The 17,763-nt window shown below is 38.0% G+C and overlaps 1 protein-coding gene across 2 annotated transcripts in view; it reads left to right on the top strand.

Annotated features, from left to right (window-relative positions):
* The window catches only part of bmp6 (bone morphogenetic protein 6), a 71,614-nt gene that overhangs the window by 45,877 nt on the left and 7,974 nt on the right, over window positions 1-17,763 (top strand). For both annotated transcript variants that reach the window (XM_088402617.1, XM_088402616.1), the window contains one exon: window positions 15,165-15,241. In XM_088402617.1, coding sequence (XP_088258743.1) covers window positions 15,165-15,241 — 77 coding nt within the window. The remainder of the gene's footprint in view (window positions 1-15,164; window positions 15,242-17,763) is intronic.

Genomic DNA, 17,763 nt, shown 5'->3' with positions numbered 1-17,763 from the left:
CCCTCTGAACAGAGCCTCCAGTGGAAGCCTGATAACGATACTGATCATTTCAATCAGGTGTGATGAATGTGAGACACATCAAAAACAGGCAGGGTATGGCTTTCGAAAAACCAGAGTTCCCTACCCCTGCTATACGCGGTAACACAGATAATACCTTAATTGGACCCTAAAATTAAGAATGTATCTTATTCACAGGTGTATCCTATATTATGGTATGTTTGACTCAAACACAGCATTACTCTTCAAAAGAGCAATACATCTTACAGTGAAGCATGGGGGCGGCAGCATAATACTGTAGGGCTGTTTTTCTTTGTGTTTGATTTTACAATCTTATACAATTTAAAATGACAGATCAAAATAGAAGAGTAAATATCAAACAAATACTTTATATATATATATATATATATATATATATATATATATATATATATATATATATATATATATATATATATATATATATATATATATATATATATATATATATATATTACTAAGTACATTTTGTAAAATCAATAGTGTGGAATGAATTGCCACACAATATGATATGTATCTCACATCATATTGTCTTCACTCACAGAGAATAGGCAACTGAACAAGAAAAGCACCCCAAGAAATAGATGGATGGAGTCTAAAACCACAAAGTAAATTCAAGAAATGCACTGTTGGCCCGACACACACCTGTGGGACTGAAGAACTAAATGATCCACCAGAACTAATGCACTGGTCCAAGACAACTCCAAAGTATCACATGAGACATCACATATCTCATCTTACAACCTGAGCTGCATCTTCTCCACCTCCTCAATTTGCTGTTTTTCAACTCCCTGTTAGCCCTCTGAGATGTTCCAGCTTTTGGTTCTGTTTACCTACGCTGTTTCCATTTAACTCTTCAGTGTGATTTCCAGTGCATAGCTGTTGACACAAGAGGCTACAAGAAACATTCCTCTGGCCATACTTTTTTTTTTTTATTAGTAATGCATCAGATGAAAGCTTTCAAAACAGAGAGCAGACACAGCATTTGTTATGCTGTGGGACATTTGTAGAATGTAACAGATGTTCACTCCTGGCTTTGACTTGTACTAAAGATGTCACAGAAACCTCTCAAAGGCATCAACACTGCTGCTGAGGAATTGGAATAAGTTTTCCTCCAAACGGTGGAGAAATGTACGTGGCCCACAACATTAGGGACAATGCCCCAATCTAGAATATTGCCAAACAAGCTAATAACCAGATCAAATGTGAGCATTTTCCTTTTTCCCCATTAAGAGTAATTGTTTTTGTTAGTTTTTTTTTCTGCCTCTCGTAGGTCTGTCTTGGTACTGAGACATGTATTTGGTTTGGGGTAGGAGACCTGGGATTGTCGTTGGAGATACTCTGTTTTGGTATGCTGAGTTCATTTCATGTACAGCAAATTAGGAAGAACACACATAGTTATCTTTTTTTATGTTTGTTTATTATCGTACGATAAATAGAGTCTTTTGAATCCGGATCTTTTAAGTTGTACTATAGAAGGAATATGATTGTTAAATTAATACTTCTCTGATGAAACAGTCATAAGTTAGCTTTATATTTCTATTACTTTTACATGTTGTTTTATACAGTACATTTATAATATAACACCAGTGCTGGGCAAGTTTCTTTAAAACTGTAATGCATTTTTTATTACTTATTACTGTCATTTCAAAGTAATGAGTTACAGTACGATATTACTGTATTTGAAATGTGAGACATTACACTACTATTGCAATACTTCTATATTACTCTCACTAACATCACTGGAAATTTGGATTTGCCATTTAAATGTAGCTCATTACGCTCATTACACATCCAGTGGAAGATTGGCTTGAGCCTAAAAACAATACAAATCATTCTATCTGTATTGTAAACTTTTAAAAAAATGACCAGATACAAAATCCTTTTTTGTATTTTAATCCCTTTTATTACTTAGCTTCATACTATAGTGAGGCATTGTTCATACTTTAGGCAGAAACATTGCATTCCACAATTTCAATGACACTATTCAATTTCAAGTTCAGTCGATGAGGTTAGGGATGGATGATAAAAAATAAAGGGGGGGCTTATGTTAGCAGCTAGCCAGTAACATCATTGTTACTGTGTTAAACATACTGTTTAACATGAGTTTTTGTATGCTTCATCTTGATACACATTGACCAGAACTATTTACAGATTATTATAAATAGCAATTGTACAGTGAATATTAGCGAGTTAGGGTTATCTTGACATTATTGCTAGTTGCAGGAGGGATCTCGCTGACAAGGTTTCAAAATTCTGGCAAAACCACTGTGGAAAGTGGCAGCCTATCTTCCTCGTACAACATACTCTACATGGTCAGTAAATGTTTCTTAATTTTTGTCTGGTGATTGTTAGTTTAAGAGATGAAGTAAGAGTAGTAGTTTTGGGGATGGGCATGAGTCTCGTAACCTCTTAAGATAGAAGCGGCATTCCTGAGCAGGAGAACGATCATTTATGCCCACTCTGAATCCTCCGCATGTTTTCTTTTTGTAAACTTCACGTTACTATGTCACGTCTTTAAATGGTTTGTCAAATTACTGGTGCTATCTGATGAAGTGGACAGCTCTTTAGGTGTTGTGCACAAAGCGCACCTAACTATTATAGTATATCCTTGAATGGATGGTAAATGGACTTTTACTTATATAGCGCTTTTCTACCTTAGGTACTCAAAGCACTTTATACTAACTAGTCATTTACCTACTGATGACACAGCATCATCTTGCTCAAGGACACGTAGACATGGTCTCGATGGTCGGGGGATCGAACCCACGACCTTTCGGCTGGAAGACGACCACTCTACCACCGAGCCATGCCGCCCTGCCACACTCTGCTGTACAGTTAGTAGGTACTAATAACAGAAAGTAAATATTTTGCCCTGGACTTTTCTCCTTCAATCTGGTGAAATATTGGCAAATTTTGGGAAAAAACCCTCACCACTTTGAGGTTAAAAATGCATTGTAATGCATTGCATTACTCTCATTTATGCAGAGTAAATGCAATGCATTACACATCGTATTACAGTAAAAAGTAATACATTACTTTTGTAATACAATACTCCCAATACTGATTATATGTGGGGTCTCACATTTTGAAATCTGATCTGCTCATTCGACTGTGTAAATAATATGATTGTTAAATTAATACATCCCTGATCAGTCGGTCAAAAATGAGGTTTCTGTTGCTAATATTTTATGTGTTATAAAAATAGTTTAGTAAATGCTATGTATTTATAATATACATGTATACAATCAGAAAATGTCATAAATAAAAAATATAGAAAGGATTTATTTACCTTTGAGTGGCTCTTGTTATGCCCATATTCCCTAGTAAGGGTAGACTAGGCTAGGCTAGCTTTGTATTTCTTGATTATCTCCATCTTCGTTTCCATATAAATCATCTTCTTACTTCTCTCTTTAACATCACTAGCAATGTTGGGACCCATGGCTAACACACACGGTTTGAATCAAGCAGTAAAATGCAATATATAAATATGGTTTTGTAACCACTCACGATAGAACAAAGCTTTACCATTCCGCCATTTTGAAACGAGTGAGGCTGACCAATAGCAGCACCAGCATTGTAGTGACGCGTTGCATGGAGGCAGTGTGACGTGCAACAGAAAATAAGTGCAATTACCTAAAAACGCCTGCAGATGAAGACAAAACATCGCAACCTGAAAAAAAAATGTAAGTAAGGGACGCTGTAACCTGGGGGTCCACTGAATATATTTGTATTCTACCATTTTCTCTTTTGTCGTTTACATCAGTTGTCCTCATCACCGGTATGGCCACTAGTATTCGTCCGGGCTCCGAAGTGAGTGACTTTTATTTTCTTCCTGCGATACATCATTTAAAGCAGTGGTACCCAACCACTGGTCCGCGGCCTGGTTCTGGTCAGTGGATCACTCTGGTATCAGGCCACATGGGCCGCACTTGAAATAATGATGTTTTAGAACTAATTTAGTTTAACAGTTCATTCATTTGTATTTTGTTTGGCTTGATCATTGTTTTTTGGTGCTGCCTCTAACTACTTTTAATGTTACATTTTGTAGTGAGAAGGATGGTGAGGCTTTAATTGCGAGCAGTTAGTCGATGACGCACGCATTTTCTCTTTCTGTGAAATCTGGCCCATGACTGTCTATAAGTTGTACTTTTTTTGTAAGAATGTTGTCATTGATGATATCATGCCCAAAATTAGTTTGTTGATCCAACAACTTGTGACTGTGGATACCATGCTTGCTAATGTTAGCATGTTATATTTTGCTCCCTTGTATACGTTTAGCTCGTTAGCATTTTCATTTGTGCCAGGTATTTTCCTTTGGTATATGTTAGCATACGCAAAACATTTTGCATAAGAAGACATTTGCATCTAATTAATGTTTTGTATTTAAATAAATAGCATGTGTAATTCAGTTATGCGTACATTTTTGTATATTTTGAGGTGCCCCCTTCCACTGGTATAATGTGTATTCATTGGTCATGGGGTCAATTTATTATTAGGAAACTGCTGTCTTATAATATTGCTGTTTATTTGTCCTATTGTAACATAAAAATGGCTAAAAAAAAAACTACCCTTTTCATGTTTCCATATGTGAATAAAACTTTACATTAGAACTCAAAATGCTATTTTAAATTAAATTTTCTGTTGTATTTGTTTTCAGTACTCAGTGTTTTAAAAGTGTGAATTTAAAAGCAATAACTTGAAGTTGCTTGTTTCTCAGTTAAGAATCTAGCCTAGATGGGACAGTCTGAATTGGACTTTGCTAACACAGAAAATCGAAAATGCTCTGCCTCGCCACTTGGAATCACTTGAAGCAATAACTTAAAGCAATAACTTGAAGTTGCTTGTTTCTCAGTTAAGAATCTAGCCTAGATGGGACAGTCTGAATTGGACTTTGCTAACACAGAAAATCGAAAATGCTCTGCCGCGCCACTTGGGACAGTGATAAGGATAAATATTTAGATGTAACACAGGAAGCAGAGAGCCCACTCTCCCTCTGTATGCATGACGATCAGGCATCAACCACATTGGTAGGGATGGGAGGATTGGTGAGGAGCTTCAGAGGGTATCAAATACATAATCCTACACTCTCGAGACAGGGAGGGGGACAGGATGGATGGATGGGTCAGGAACATTAGCGAAACCAACAAAATGTGAACATGATTTACCAAGCTTTAGTATCGTACCGTTCACATGAAAGCTTTTTGAAGTGCACTCTGGGCACATTTTATTATTTATGTTACATGCTCTGTATATTTATATTAGACTCTCTGATGCCTCTTCAAATCCTAAAAATATAAAGAATATTTTTATATTTATTTCAAAATGGTTCAAAAAATTATTCTCAGTCTCAATTGATGTTTCCACCTTTTCATGTTCTGATGGAGAGTCTGCTCGTTTTCATAACTTGAAAATGACATTATCATGATATTAAAATGTCTTCCAGATAACAAAAGCACTTAAAATGTCTGCCAAGCAAATTTCTGCAGCATTAATTTGAGAAATCATTATATGTGTAATAAATTATATTGAGCTGCTCTTGCCAAGGCAGAAAATCTGCTGTCCAATTGCTTGTTTACTTGCCTTCGCAATGACATTTGCGCAAATGTTTTAGGTCACTACTCGCTTTGCACTGTAGCCATTTTGAGCAACGGCAAAACATGTTTAGCAATTCTGTAGATGCATTGTTTTAAATTTTTTTTTTAAAAATTGCAGTTTCACAATACAGTGGACCCTCGTGATACAGTGTCCCTGGCTTACGTTATTTTCATGTTGTGATGTGGAATACTGAGTTTTTTCATCCCCTCTTTATGGTATTTTCTGTCTGGTATTTCCAACTGTCATGACCCTAGGGGCTTTGCTGTATTTGTGTTGTTTTGTCTTCATCTGCGGGCGTTTTTAGGTAATTACTCTTTTTTTCAGGTGCCGTCATGCTTGCCTCCCTGCAAATGCGTCACTACAATTCTGGTCTGTTATTGGTCAGCGTCTCCTCACGGAGATGGTGGTCTGCTATTGGTCAGCCTCACTCATTTCAAAATGGCGGAATGGTAAAGCTTTGTTCAATTGTGTGGTTACAAAACCGTATTTATAGTCAATTTTACTGCTTAATTCAAAGTTGAAAGGGTTAGCCATGGGTCCTAAGATTGTTAGTGATGTTAAAGAGAGAAGTAAGATGATTTATATGGAAACAAAGCTGGAGCTAATCCTTACTAGGGAATATGGGCATAACAAGTGCCACTCAAAGGTAAAAAAAATCCTTTCTATATTTTTTATTCATGATGTTTTCTGATTGTATACATGTATATTAGATATACGTAGCACTTACTATACTATCGTGCTACCAATTTTTAATATGTATATACAATTTTGATGTTTTTACCTGGGGTCCTAAACGCATTAGCTATTTAACATAGGTTTGGATTACTCGCCATACGGTGAATTTGCTTTACGGTATATATATATATATATATATATATATATATATATATATATATATATATATATATATATACTGTACAGTGATCCCTCATTTTTTGCGGTTAATGGGGACCGAAACTCCCCAGCGATAAGTGAACCCTGCAGAACATACATTTACTTAAATCTTAAATTACTAAACCTTATACAGTAACAGAACAGTTCCTATGTCCATCCCTTAAAGTCTCACGGCAGCCGTGGTCATATTAGCGCCTGAAAGTCTAATTAAAGTGAAAGATGTAGATAAAGAAACATGATAACAATGAGAGTTTACACTTGAAATACCATTTTATTATAAAAGAAATCTAGGTAAGAGCTTTCCATCGGTTCGGTGAAGGTCTTTGCTCCTTTCCTATGGCTCTATCCAACAGCCTGTGTGTTTTACTATTGAGACTGGCACTGATTCCTTGGTCTACTCTACCTAATAGCGAGAGTTGAGGCGCAAGCAGATGACAACTCCTGCCCTCATTGGTCGATGGTCGCGTCGGGAGCCAATCGCTTATCTTTCAGGTCACTCAAACTTGATTTCAAGAGGGAGATTGGCACTTTGATAAGATACGTGATTGTCTCCTGGCGCATATTAATCTGTGATTTGTAATTTAGCGTACAATCTTGTTAAAGCTTGCCTGCTCTTGATGGACTTCATAAAACTTTGTGGGCAAATAATTTTAAATGATTAATTTTGAGTTTTTGCAGTATCACATATAATGATAAGTTTTAATTGCTGATGCGGGTTTATTGATGTTTAAATGCTCCATAAAATAGCCTGTGTAGCCCAGTAATATGTACATGTGCTCCTGAGGGGTATTTATTCAAATCGAATCACTGAAGGTATAAGTGTGAAACGCATGGACCGCCACTGATGAATATATACTAACATCTTCATTCCAGATGTCAAAAAGCACAGATCCCAATGTTGTCTTTTTGGTTGAAATCGTGTCAAAATGGCTTTTTGAGTGTTAAAAGTACCTGACCCCTCAATTAGGCCTAGCCAGTCATTTACCATGCAGCTAAATGACTGACCACGCTAGCAGTATCACTTAAAGAATTATAATAACACAGTGCTGAGGCAGCTGTGTTTTTTCATCTGTCTCTCGCCTCCTCCTCCTCATTCTCTTCGCTCCAACCCCGCCCGATCCCCTTTTGTTTACCGTTTGAGTAATTAGACAAGGCAGAGCTCCCTCACAGCGTTTAATAAGCTCTATGATGAAAGACAGGAAGAAAGATAAACTTACAGGGAGGAGTGAGACAACATCAGAACGTCATAGGCAGAGACGGCAGTCTCCTTTCAAGTCTTCCTCACTTGGGCGTTGAGGACTCTCCACCGCACTTCCGGGTTGAGTTCAAACTGGGGGCCTCTTCAGTGGGTGTACATGTTATTGCCACTTGTCAAGGCTGCAATTCTTGCTCACTTGACTATGAGTCTTCATTGATGACCTAACAGTATAGCTTTGAAAGTCAAAATCGGCATCGTCTGATTTATGTGTTTTGGAACGACACGTGATAAAAAGTTATTCATGGTGTTTTCCTCCTGACAGAAGGTGTTAGAGATTTACTTTTCAAGGTTGGTGAATGGTGGCTAGTGTTGCAAAAAGCTGATATATGCTCAGGACTCATGGTGTGGATTAACAGCATTACCCTGCATTTCCTTGAGAATTAAGTGGACCCTGGTTTGAGACCAGTCATGACCTCTGCGAAGTCTGTGTCATTGGTTGTTTTTTTATGTTTTGTATCATACTCCAGTAGTATTTATATATTTTAGTGCTATTCAAAGTTCACCTCTTACACACACGCACACACACACATATCTATCTATCTATCTATCTATCTATCTATCTATCTATCTATCTATCTATCTATCTATCTATCTATCTATCTATCTATCTATCTATCTATCTATCTATCTATCTATCTATCTATCTATCTATCTATCCATCTATCCATCCATCCATCCATCCATCCATCCATCCATCCATCTATCTATCTATCTATCTATCTATGTGTCTTTGAGCAAGACACTGAACTGATCTATCTAAGTGTCTTTGAGCAAGACACTGAACTGCTCCTGATGTTAGTTAGTGCTTTGAGTACCTGAGGTAGAAAAGCACTATACACGTGCCAATCCAATACATTTACTATGAGCGTTGCATAACTTAAGCACTGTATACCAGTAATCAGGAGTCCAAGAAGTCACCGTCTGCTTGGGGAAAAAATAAGAAGTTTCCTGTCTTTATTGCTACGATGGCTGACTGTCACATTGTTTTTATCCATTAACAGTTCTTTTTTTCTGACACTTCTTTGAAATCACAACTAAAACATACACAAACTAAACTGCTCCCAAAGTGCCACAAGTAGCCTTCTAGAAGTTACAACTACTAATATTATGTTCCCATTTTGAAAGTTTCTTTCCACCTCTGCTCCCAGTTAGGTAAGGGAAAAAGAAATGAATGGAGGGCTCATGGGAGACGGAGCTCGGCGGTAGCTGCGTGGCGTTAAATTTTTACTGGCAGGAAGGGGCTATGTGGTTTATGGGAACCACCAATCTGGGACTTTACACTCAATGAAATCCCACTGTAAATATCAGCATTATTCCTCCTCAAGAGTCCAATAGACAGTGCATGATGTTTGCTTACAGTTCCCACCATTTGCTAACTTTTACTCTCATGCACACAGGCACTCAGAGATCATTTTTACATTTTATTCCTGCATCATTTTTATAACCAAAATGACATTGATTGATTTTATGTCCTCAGTAATAGCTTATTCAAGTTTTCCTCCTATCTCATGCATTATCCGTCAGGTTGGATAAGAACTTGTGCAATGATTTCATCGCTTTTGAAGCAAGGTCTGGATGCAATAGGCTTAATCGTTTTATGCAAGATTTGGAGGGAATGGTTTGTCAAAGTACATTGATTATTTCAAAACTTATAACATTGTTACAGTTAAAAATATTAATTCCATACAAGGTCATTGTACTATTTAGCAACTACAAGCACATACAACTTTGTATGATTCATAACATTAACAGCAGCAGCAGAGGCTAACGAGGACCAGGCATAGTTTTTGAACGATTCCCACCATGCAACGCTCATTCTGCATCTGAAAACTGTTGAGTCTCCAGGACTCGCAATACTAAAAAACTCTGGGTCCTGACAGAAATGTTTGGAGTCCCAAAAATTGCACAATAAAAACGACAAAGTATGTCCAAGTATGTTGTATGGAAAGTATGTTGATTTTCGTTCTCGTCTTGTTAAAGGACTTGTTCGAACTGCTTTTACAAGACGAGAACGAAAATCAACATCAGATATTAACAAATGTCACAGAATGTCACAGCTCGTACACCAAATGAATATGGTTGTCTTGACACAAGGAATTAACGTTAGCTAACTTAGCATGAACCTAAGACAGACTTGTGATGCCTAGTGAACTAGGACTTCATTTACTCCATTCCTCATTATGGTTACGTAACTTAACATCTAAACAGATTTGACTTTTGAGTAAATTTTTTTTGTTTCACGTGCCTCTTTGAATTGTGCATTGATTGCTGCTGTGTTGTCCAAATAGTTTTATAATTATCAACAATCACCAGTTTAGCACCAGTCTATAAACTAAACTTTTTTCCAATTCAAATTCTTGTGAAAAGAGCAATGCTCACTTGGGTTGCTCTGATACAATTTGACACAGTATTTCTAGTTGCTTTTTTCTGGCTTAATAATTTCACTATGTCTCTCGGTTGGCCTGGGAACGCCTGGGGATCCCCCCGGAGGAGCTGGTCCAAGTGGCTGGGGAGAGGGAAGTCTGGGCTTCCCTGTTCAAGCTGCTGCCTCCGCAACCCGACCCCGGATAAAGCGGACGATACTGGATGGATGGATCATTTCACTCATGATAACTGTGATCTGAAATGTTCATACCGCTTCATATCCACATTGGAAAGATTCTAGATTACCTCATTTGTCACTTTTGCGGACTAGATGTCCTTCATTCCATTTATCAACTCATAACTCTAGACCTTAACCCCATTACCTCAAATTCACGTCAGGGCAAGTTTCCTCTTTCCTTGGATGCTTCCTGTCCACTCTCAAGATACTGGTCACAATGGATTTTATCTAAAACAATCTTATTCTAAGTAAGTTTCCTAAATTGCAAATGCAGATTACAGTAGATGTGTTAATTAAGTGCTCTTGTGCACACTCGCAAAAACATTCAGCAAGCGGCGCTTCCTATCAAAAAGGAAGGAACTCAGGAACAGATGGGGAAACGCCTGAGCAGACCTGACTGAATAGACATGAACTGTCATTATTTGTTTTGCATGCTTAATCTAGCACTTCCTATGTTTTTCATTATATGTTTTCATGTTTCGGAGAGATTGTCTTTACTAAAGATGGCAAAGGACAACTCTGCGGGTCCCTTGATGATTTAGGCATCACCTCAGTCAATACTGTTTTTGGTTGGACTAATTTACAGTACCTATAATAAAAACTACCAATGACATAGCATATTGTGGTGTATTAGGAAATTGAAAGGGAAAGGCATTTCCCAGCATGCTGTTTTGAATGGACTGCAATGGCCTCCTGCAGTATTTGTGGAACACATGAGGGATGCACCTGCTTTTTCACAGCACTGATTTTAATTGGTGGTATAAATTCTCATTCTTGATTACAGGTGACATTTCATGATTGCTTTTACATTTCTTGTTCAGAAGGTGGAGCATCTGCATCACAAGTAATGAAAAAATGTTTTAGACACAAAATGCATGTTTGTTGTGTCTCATTAAAACCAGAGCTGCTTAACCCCTGGGTGTCCGGGGATTTTTCATTAATCCGGCCTTATTATCACCCAATTTGGGCTGACTTTGAAAGGGTCATAACATTGTCAAAACTAAACATATTTTTATTTTCAAAATGTTCAGTGACATCAGCCCTCCACACACCGGCTCCGGAACGTATCTACCACGATAAACCTGGGTTCACTGTATTTCCAATGTTTTATGTCAGGAAATGAGCCTGACCTGGGATAAATTTGACAATGCAGGGTGTACCTCTACACTGCCTGTTTGCAAGAATTTAGAAGGGATGGTATATTGAAAGTTGACATTTTTTTGGGCAATCTATGTAATATCTTAGTATCTTAGTGTTTTTTTGTTGGTTTTTTTGGTATGTTTTTCCTTTGGTATCACACCCAAAAAATGTAAAAGCTGGCTCAAAATTTCCCCAAGGGGTTAAACAAGGCTACTGTTGACAAGGTTTTTGTTGTATGATTAGGAAGTGACAAACGCCAATATCTGCAGTCTGACTTTTTGAGAGAAGCGATCAAAACCTGTCTGGAATCTGTTCAAATTTTTGACTTTTCACAACGGTACTTGTCAAAAGTGTCTAGCAACAATGAAATATGCTCATGTTAGGGTGCAAGGGAGAGCATATTGTGAATGCGGCTTCTCACCCACGCCTTTCTTGCTCTGCATCCCACTTCTCTGTCGATGTTTTGGCAGGGCCGAGCGCGGTACCATGATCTTCCTGCCATTGTCTCCAATGAAGCATGGCAGGACATAAAACGTCTCAGTGAACGTGTGAGAGAAGGCGTCAGTGGAAAGTTGGCGTCGCCGTGCTGACTTAAGCGCGGTGACGTATGCCAACAATGACCTCCTCGACTCTGAAAGCAATACCTGTGCAGTTTCTGCCCCCACCCCCAGTTACTTGGCCACAAGATTATTAGGAGCAAACCAAAGCGCAATGGGTGGATGAGTCTACTAGGACATTTTACTTGTGCTGTACATGTCGCCTCTTAAATTGAGGCCTGTGCAATGTTTGAATGTTGATGAATTCATGGTGCAGTTTTTGTGAATGTACAGCCCAGTGAGAACAATAATGAACTCCTGGGGCCCGAGCACCAGTCTATGGCCTTACATGCGTCCACACCCAAGTGTATTGCATGATATTAGGTTGTTCTTCAGAAAGCATTGTCACATTTGCTTTCATGTTTTAATTGGTAGGATATTACAAAAAACGTGATTTGTTCATGTGACCACAATGATGCAAATCATTTTATGTCTTTACTATTAATTGAATATGAATGAAATAAATTAACACAAACATATTAAAATAAAAACAATAAATAAAGAAAAGGCTTGCACTCACCAAAACAAACGGCGGTTACAATCTATCGGTCTTTTCAATATCTCCCGATTTTTCTAGACCTCTTCATGCTCAAGCTTTCTTTTTGCGCTGAGATGTACAGCGTATCGACTCAGGTGTTCCCAAAGGTTTTTTAAAAAGCACCGTAGCACATTGAGGAGATCTCTTTACATCCGAACTACTCTACTGAATGTACAATACTGTATATCCACTCGGGTGTCCCAAGAAGTTTTTAAAAGCACCATAGCGTATGTGTCCGGCCGTCCAGACGGTGTCTCTTTGCTGCCTTGGTTAAACAATTGAAGTTTGCAAATCCAGTGTAGCTCCAAACACCAAATCGATCCTTTGCAAACAAAAGGCATTCCTAGCAGAACTATTTACCAAGGTTAGCACCCCTGGTAGCAGAGCCAGAAAAATGGCAGTCTAGCTGTCGCTCCTAGTCGACAAGTCAGAAAAATGGCCAAGTCTGGACAGGATAGCTAATAGCTACTCTACGCCTTTAACGCAATCAGCCAAAGCCAACACCGCGTAGCTTGGTTGTTGAGCGTTGCACCACCTTTATGCAGTGAGCATCCACTCAAATGACATTCAATGTGAACCCTCTAGATGGCTATGTTCTGACTTGATTGGCTATTGCAGCCATCTATTAATTCCAGTATAGTACATGGGCCCATTCACATATCCATTTGCGCATGCGAGCAAGCCTGCAACTGTTGAAGAGAATGCCCTAGCGCCTCCGGGACCAGGCAGATTACATACAGCCTGGCGACACAAGTTAGCTGAATTCTAATTGGCTAAAAACTCCAACTTAAAACTACAAACCTTGAAGGAGCGGAACCAAATGGGTATAATATGACATGAAAAAAACAGAATATGGAGAATAATGTAATAAATAAAAAAATACTTCATAAATATTTAGTAAATATGAATTTAAAATGAAATTGACTTATCGTAGTTATTATAATTAACAGTGTTTATTATAGTTATGATAATGATGTCAGGTTATGTTAGGCCAGCAGAGAAGGCCTTGCTGGCCCTGACGGCCCACCACTGCTACTACGTCTTACATCGAGTAACATACTATTGCATTTAATAGGGGTGGCGGAAACCAGACAAGACTGCGAGGCAATGTACACATGCACGTAGACTCAAACACTTAAAATGATGTCGCAACAATAAAATGAGTTGAAGTTTCATTGCTTTATTTTTTTATATAGCTGATTATTAATTCGTCTAAAAGTCATCATTACTGACACGTTAAATAGCTCCTCCCATTTCAATGTATGGATATAACTCCCGGGCGTACTGTTCTTCCGCCTCGTCAGTTGTTCAGACATCCTCGTTACTCTTCCATGGGTAGTCATCTTGAGACCCGTCAAATTTGTTTGAAATGGAGGTCTCCACAAAAATGCTATGCTCACAAATGCTCACTTTATTGTAGGTGGCTGCACATATTTTATATTGATCAGCAGAACTGCTGATGAGACAAAACAATACATACACTATACTTTCATTTTTAAATGGTTTTTGCACTGAACAGGCCTGTACCGTTAGTAGATGTGCTGCAAGGAGATAGCCCTGTTTTATAATCATTTCTCTGATTGAATATGTGGTTGTTCACACTAATGAACATTATAAGGCAGCTGTTAAAAAAAAGCATGCTTTTTATCCACAAGGTCCTTGGTTTTGGACAACAACAACCCCCTTTAAATCAAAGTGGGACTTTGTATACATAACCGTATTTGTTTCCCTGTGGTGCAAAACACTGGCATATTCAGGCAACAATCAGTGACAAAATGGCAGCACATAGAGATGGATAAAAGTGCCATGGATGAGAATGCTGTTCTTTTAAAATACTTACAATGATGAGAATTCTGGTCAAATATGTTTTTTTATGAAACGGGAGATGACATCATTGCCTGGTGCTTATTTTAATATGAAGCCAATTGAGCACTGTAATGATGAACTTTGACCATTGGATGGCAGTGTTGCTCTCATTGGGGAAGAAAGCCTTAAATAGTACACATACGTACATTACATGCTTGGAATTCAAATTAAGGAATGGAAATCAATCTTTCATATGGTAGCACCCTTGTTTACATAGCACAAAAGATTCTGTTGGCCTTGAAAGATAAGTGAAAATGCTAACATGAGGTACACGGCGCGTGCCTGCGGAGTTTTGATCAACTGGCACTCTTGGGGTTGCCTTTTCCGATAATGCGTGTCTCTGAAAGACTTAATTAATATTCCACAAACTTAATATCAAAATGCCATGTTTAGAACATTAAGAAAACCTTTGGGTTGGCTGCCCCTTTAATATGGGAAAAATAAAAAAATACAGAACAGCTCAAGTATTATTATTAGTAGTCGTAGTTGTAGTATCAACAGTAATGACATTATGATGCTGATGTTGAGGTTAATAGGGTAACTTGTGCTACATAGTGTATTTGTCCTTTTTATTTCATCTTGAAATACATAAAACTTTAAATTCTGAAATTGATCATAACTTTTTCTCTCGTTTAGATTATAACGGCAGTGATCAGAAGACGGCCTGCAAAAGACACGAGCTCTACGTCAGCTTTCGAGAGCTGGGCTGGCAGGTATCCAACACGTAGATAAAGTCAATGGGGCCACAGAATCATGCATAGCATCACATCTGATTGCCCGGCAAGCTGTCCATAGTATAGGCCTCAGGTGTCCTTGACAGTAGACTTATAACATCTTTTTACACTCACATCAGTTTGAGAAAATTTGAGACATGTCTGTGACTCATCTTTGCATTTTATCTGGTCCATTGATTGTGGTTAATGAAACAGTTTTCTTTGTGATCTTGGAGTGTATTATCACAGGTGGGCAACTTAGATTTTTTTGCTGGTCCGATATTCATCAGTCTTCAGTGCTCCGCCCCCCTACATCATCGTCAATCCGCCATTTTTTTTCTCGCTGAAAACTGTGATTGTTGCCCCCTAAACATTACTTTAAACTTTTGGTTGGTGTGATTGTGTACAGAATGTGTTTTTGGTTTATGAAATCAGGACTAAGAAAGAGAGCAACTGCAAATGAATTTCCAGTAAAGTCAGCTGTAAACGACAAGTAGTGAATCAAATCAACATTGTTTATTCACTCAACTGATAATATTTCTCCACTGCTTTGTGACGCTGAAAAGTGACTACTATCACAATTAATGTAGAATGCATTCAGTTTGTAGTTTGCAGACGCAGCAATATTGCAGAAAAACTTGCAAGTCTGTTGACTTATATTTCAGTAAGCCAAAAGGGGTGTGGCAGGCTGATAGACTTGTAGCCTAATGTTTATCCCAAAAATTACAATATGAAAACTGCACTTCCAACATTTGTAATTTGCCTTTTTTTTATTTTATTTTTTTAGCATTTCTGTCATTCGTTGTTCCATCAGCAAAATGAGCGCCCGTCGGCGATGGACTAACAGACTGTGCCCACCTCTGGTTATTATGTATATCGAAATAGTATCTTACATTCGGTAAGACTTGTGAAAAAGAAGAAAAAAACATTTTCTTGAAAGTTTCTTATCAAAATAAATTCAACCAGCTGAACCTCAATCTATGTATATTATTGGCCTATCGAGAAAATAGTTATAGTTAACCTTTAGTCAAATCGCCATGTGACCGTGTCACTGCATAATTCCTCTCATGCAGTGAAGGCCTGCAAACAACATCAGTCTGACATAAGTGGGCTTAAGTAGCTCAAAGAGCTCAGATTTAAGATTTAACTGCTGGCTTTCTCTTGTATGTGTGTTTGTGTTTTACATGGAGACAGGCACACACACACACGCACACACTCACACAGATGCACAATCTCTCTCTCAGGTACAAAGAATGTGCCAGAAAAGAGTAGGAAGGAGACAAGAAGTATTACTTCCCTGAGTGAGTCTACAGACCAAAATGCTTGAGCAAGACTTGTCCTGAGAGACAAACTTGAGAGATTCATGCTGAATTTGCTTCACTGAAGTTTGCTAAAAACATTGATTCCCGCCTACATCATCACTATGTTTCCCCATTTGTGGAATACAAATCAAGCAGCGAAGGTGGGCCACTTATACTTTATGTTGGTCTTACAGTTGTCAGTGCCCCTCCGTCATTGTTTACTTTTGGAAACAACCACCTAAACCAACTTTTTTTTTTCTTTTCGTTTTTCGACTCAAAACCAACCCATTACCTGTAATTATACTGTTGTCAAAATATTAAAAACAGCAATGCAAATGAAGCAACAAAACAAATTCATATGAGGCTCCTAAACCTTATATTTTTTTCCACCTCCTCACCCAATATTTGAACTATTTCCTGTTTAAGACTTCTAATTTGGGTTACAATATTGAGATTCTTACAGCCAATGTTTGCCTGTTCCAATTCTCTCAGATTTCTCTCTCAGTTCAATGAATTTTCGGGAATTCACTTTTTTTAGCGCAGTCATTCTTGCAATGAGCTTCCTTCTTAGAACTGCTTTCGCTGCATCCCATAGGATATTCGGGTTTACATCCCCAGTATCATTTTCCCTCACATAATGGTCAAAATCATTTTCCACGGCCGATTTAAAAGAGATTTCATTCAGCATGCCGGTGTTAAGCTGTCACAGAGTTTTCCTTTGTTCACTGTCTGCATGTAGCATTAAGTAAACCCCCGTATGATCTGATAGGTCCCGCTGGCCCAGCCTACAATTCCTTAATCTGTATAGATCCTTACTAAACATAAAAAAAATAGTCTAATCTTTAATAAACCACATGGCGTGCGGAGTAATATGTGTTGGGTCCGCCAAACATCAATCAAGCCTAGTTCTTTCAACATTCTATTTTTTTTCTATGTTGTTACTTCCTCTTTTCTTATTTGTTGTATCCAGTTGTGCGTTCAAACGTATATTGAAGTCTCCAGCACAAATACGTGCCCAAATGTTTCAGATGCAACTAAATTGAACACCTTTTGAAAAAAAGGAAATGTCACTTTTGGGTGGCACACAGACATTGAATAAAGTCCCTTCTTTATCATCAATTTTCCCTTTTACTGAGACAAATTTACCTTCTTTGTCTTTGATTTCTGGTACAAATTCAAACCTAACATTATTTGCAATCAGTATGGCAACACCCCTCTTTT

The sequence above is a fragment of the Hippichthys cyanospilos genome, chromosome 19, assembly GCF_059441005.1.
Source record: "Hippichthys cyanospilos isolate Australia breed blue-spotted pipefish chromosome 19, RoL_Hcya_1.0, whole genome shotgun sequence".
Lineage (NCBI taxonomy): Eukaryota > Metazoa > Chordata > Actinopteri > Syngnathiformes > Syngnathidae > Hippichthys > Hippichthys cyanospilos.
The sequence above is the reverse complement of the archived record's forward strand: the minus strand, read 5'-3'. Positions and strand labels throughout refer to the sequence as shown.